The sequence below is a fragment of the Sturnira hondurensis genome, unplaced genomic scaffold (assembly GCF_014824575.4).
Source record: "Sturnira hondurensis isolate 20B ecotype Veracruz unplaced genomic scaffold, ASM1482457v3 Scaffold0008640, whole genome shotgun sequence".
Classification (NCBI taxonomy): domain Eukaryota; kingdom Metazoa; phylum Chordata; class Mammalia; order Chiroptera; family Phyllostomidae; genus Sturnira; species Sturnira hondurensis.
Window position 1 is genome coordinate 19417207 of NW_028081271.1, and position 4025 is coordinate 19421231.

General features: G+C 56.3%; 1 protein-coding gene across 1 annotated transcript; it reads right to left on the reverse strand.

Moving 5' to 3' along the window:
- Window positions 1-1034: 1034 nt before the first annotated feature.
- ADRB3 (adrenoceptor beta 3) lies at window positions 1035-3789 on the reverse strand. The gene is made up of 3 exons (XM_037055359.1): window positions 2499-3789; window positions 2194-2291; window positions 1035-1844 (listed from the first exon to the last, which is right to left on the reverse strand). Exons 1-3 carry the CDS (start codon window positions 3731-3733, stop codon window positions 1816-1818), a joined length of 1362 nt encoding a protein of 453 aa, XP_036911254.1. The 5' UTR covers window positions 3734-3789; the 3' UTR covers window positions 1035-1815.
- Between the last annotated feature and the right edge of the window lie 236 nt (window positions 3790-4025).

Below are 4025 nucleotides of genomic sequence, written 5' to 3' on the forward strand. Positions count from 1 at the left end.
CCTAGGACTGACTGGGCGGCTTCCCTCGGTGATGTTGGGAAAATATTCAGAGATGGGGAGAGGAGGCTCTCTTATTCTCAGGCTAAAGCAAGCCTTCTTTCTCCTCTAAGAGTTCAGAAGTTGAGCCCGTGCCCAGAAACCTTCTAACCTCAAACGGCAGAGATCTCGCACTGCTCTGGGTCGAAAATGAGAAGTCAACTTTGGTATGCAAACATCCTGAGAAATAAAACCTGGGCCCCCGGAGAAAAGAGAGCAGCCCAGGTCAGGCCCAATTCGCAGGGAACACCCTTATGTGGAAATCCACCAGGCTTATCCTCAGGGCAGATCACGGTTTATAGGCCTGGAGCCCCTGAACCCGGCCAATGCATTGTGTGCTGCTGTCGTACATCACATTAAACTCTCTATGATTTACAAGCTCCCCTGTAAATCAGCCCGGACAATGGCCTCTGCTCATGGAGTTTAGAGAAGAACGCACAAAAACGATCCGTGATTTCCATAGACATTTCCTTTCCGTAGAAAACTGCCTGATAAGGTTCATAAAAATTGGACTAAGAAAAAACCAAGTTATCAACGGGTTCAAACTTGTAACTCCAGTGTTTTACTTTCAGAGGATAAGATAGATTTCTGCAGCCCAGGAAAGGGAGTGAGAAGGTAGAGGTTATGAAGAGAATGGGAAACGTCAGAATATATTTATAACCCAAGGCATTTGCCCAACACAATGCTCTGTGCCTCCAGAAATGCACATGTACAGTGCAGAACAAAGCTGGCCCCTGCTGGCAACGGGCTCCTATGAAGCCACCACAGCCCGGGAGCTGACACGTGCTCCCTGTGCCCTGATCCCGAGCCCAGCAAACCCAAAGCTAAGGACACTCTGCTCAAGCCCTGTGGGTACCATGGGTTTGCTACTCACTTGAAGTGGATTCCAAGAGTTTGGAAAAGGATGGGGATTGGCAGGCGTGTCAAAGGTTCAAGCTTGGTCCCCTTTACCCAAGCCAATGTTTCATTTTCGTTTCATGAGAATAAGAAGAAAGGGACAAGGATGAGTCCTAATTTATTGCCTCTGTTAAAAGCCAGCTCTAAAAAGAGAGTAAGTGGATTATGAAAAGAAAACAAATGGAGAAAAAAGAGGGTGTGGATGAACTGCATTCAATAATATTTATTGAGTTGAGTTTAAAAAGTAAAGAAGGGATCCATTCTAATGGTTCACCTTCCTATGAACCTCAGAGTCCCCCAGGCCCTTCAGACACTGTTGTGAGGTAGATCGGAGCTGTGCCGTGTCTAAAGAGAGGCTGGTGCTTAGAGAGCTGTGGCGAGGAAGCCAGGGACACAAATCCCAAACCTTGACTTTTTTTTAGCTTCCTGCTCTCAGCCTGGGCTGCCAAGCCTAGAGAACACTGGTTCATCAGGTCTGGGGGGGGGCAGGGTGGGAGGTGGGGGCAATAGGTATAGAATGAGGGGTGCTCTCCCTGCCCTAAGCACATGCACACCGGTGAGCAAAGTGCCCGCCCAAGCTATCCCCACTGCTCTAAGAGCACAGCTGAGCACAGGCAGCTGGCCTCTCCAGCTGCTGAGGTATTGCTGAAGTTCAGGGGTGGCGTTTAGGAAACCTCTCTCAGAAAGAAAGAGAGGGGATGGTAAAAACCTGCTCGGTAAGGGTTCCCCTCCCCCTCAGTCCCCGCTTCCCCTCCAGGTGGCCCAGTCATCAGGTTCTGGAGGACACAGTGTTTCAGTTGGGAAGTTCCACAGGGCTCATTCTAAACAGAGGCCAGAGCTTTCCAAGGGTTCTGGATCAATGGAGCTGTGCTTTCTTGTCCTTCAAGGCCTAGGAAATCCCCCAGGAAGCCCTGGAAAAAATGAACATAGCAAATCTTGGGGTGGGGACACACGGGGTGGGGACACACGGGGTGGGGACAGGGCAACTGGGGGGAGGGGGTCAGAGACCCTGGAAAAAACGTAACTGCACAAAAACCTCCGGGCCCCACCTACACCCACTGGTTCCTCACTCCCCTCTGTCCTTCATTCCCTAAGTGGATTCTCACCTTCAGAGCTATCAGACCTTTCAAAGAAACCAGAACTGAGGCCAAGGACTCGGGAGGGGCTCCAGTCGTCTCTGCGAGCCCAAAGCCAGCCCAAAAGGTGGCCAGGAATCCGGGTGACCACAGAGCTAAGGTAGAAACTCGAAACTTGACTGACCAGGCGGGCCAGGGGCCTCTAGCACAGCAGCACTTTCCTGGCGCTCACACGGGACGCTGGGGTGGAGAACAACCCGCTCGCCCTCCTTCGTGTCAGTCCTAGGGCCGAACGGGTCGGATTTGAGAAGAATGGACCGTGGTTTCCATTTTTGTTCCCTAATCCATGTACCCCCTTCTTTAAATGCAGAGTCCCTCCCCAGCTCCACCTTCTCCCACCAAACCCCAAACTCAAAAAATTGACCTGAGGAGACACCTAGTGCTTCCTGATCCTGAACTGCCCCCCACCCCTTTGCTTTGGTTACCTACCTGTCGAGCGGTGGGAACTGCCTGGACTCCGAGGAGCTGGTCAGGGGCGCAGGGGTGCGAGAAGCCGAGACAGCGGCGGGGTGCTCCTCTGGCCGGCAGCCGCACAGCAGGCGGCGGAAGGCGCGGCGAAAGTCAGGGCTGCGGCAGTAGATGAAAGGGTTGAAGGCAGAGTTGGCATAGCCTAGCCAGTTAAGGGCGAGGAAAACCCTATTGGGAACCAGAGAGGGGCCCCCGAGGGCGCGCACCACGTTGGACACAAAGAAGGGCAACCAGCAAAGAGTGAAGGTACCCATGATAAGACCCAAGGTGCGCAGGGCCCGGTGTTCCCGGAGAGAGAGGAGGCGCGCCGGCCTGCGATCATAGGACGGCGCAGCTGCCAGCGAAGCGAACGGCCCCGCGGGTGCTGGGGACGGAGATCGAGACGCAGCCGGCGGAGACTCCTCTGGCGGGAAACGGCCCAGCTCCCGACGCAGCAAGCGCAGTTGGCGCTTAGCCACGATGAAAACTCGCGCGTAGACGAAGAGCATCACAAGCAGCGGAAGATAGAAGGAGACGGAGGAGGAAAGCAGCGCATAGGGCATGTTGGAGGCGAAGGAGCAGCAGCTCGGGTTGGACTGGCAACGCAGCGTCTCATCGTCGGCCCCTGCACGCCACCATTTGCTCATGATGGGCGCAAATGACACGGCGGCAGACACGACCCACACGAAGACCACGGCTGCCCGGGCTCGGCGTTTGGTGACCAGTGCGCGGTAGCGCAGTGGGTTGGTCACGGCCAGGTATCGGTCTACCGCCAGGGCGCACAAAGTTTCGATGCTGGCGGTAACGCACAGCACGTCCACCGAAGTCCACAGCTCGCAACAAGTGGCGCCTAGGGGCCAGTGGTCAGTCAGCCCCAAGGTGGCCCCCGGCGGCACTACCAGGAGTCCTACCACCAGGTCCGCTGAGGCCAGAGAAGTTACGAACACGTTGGTCATGGTCTGGAGTCTCGGTGTCCGGGCGATGGCCACGATAACCAACAGGTTGCCTCCCACGGTGGCCAGCACGGCCAGAGTCAACAGCGCCCCCGCTAGTGCCACTGCCCACGGCACCCCTGACAGCCCACTCGTGTTGGAAGTATTGAGTGCCATGATGGGGACATATGGCCACGAGGGCAGAGAGCTGTTCCCGTCTGGCCGCGGAGCCATTCCCACGTCGTGCGCCGGGGAGGGGAAGAGGGAAAGGAGCTCCCAGCTCATGCGACTCAGGGGAGGGGACAGCGGGGCGTGGGAGCGATCTTCCTGGCCTGGGCCATCTTCCCTAGTTGACTGGGAGAGAAAACTTAGCTTACCCAGTCCCTCCCTACCCGCCACCCCACTTGGTGCCACCACTAGGGCGGGGGCGGGGGCGGCGGGGGGGTGCCGGGGAGTGGCGGTCCTTAAAGGGGCAGCGGCCCATAGTCTCAAAACTCGGCGTCCGGAGGGGAATTGGAGGGTAGGGATGGTTGCCGGACTTCTCCTTTAGCCAAATCTGGAGTACAGAGGCCCTGAC

What these genes read in the sequence shown, in the direction of transcription:
- ADRB3 (XM_037055359.1), bottom strand. Translation starts at nt 3,733, where the DNA reads ATGAGCTGGGAGCTCCTTTCCCTCTTCCCCTCCCCGGCGCACGACGTG. An exon ending in CAGTTCCCACCGCTCGACAG is followed by an intron (nt 2,292 to 2,498) that starts GTAGGTAACCAA and finishes GTTCGGCCCTAG; the next exon opens with GACTGACACGAAGGAGGGCG. An exon ending in AGAGGCCCCTGGCCCGCCTG is followed by an intron (nt 1,845 to 2,193) that starts GTCAGTCAAGTT and finishes CATTTTTTCCAG; the next exon opens with GGCTTCCTGGGGGATTTCCT.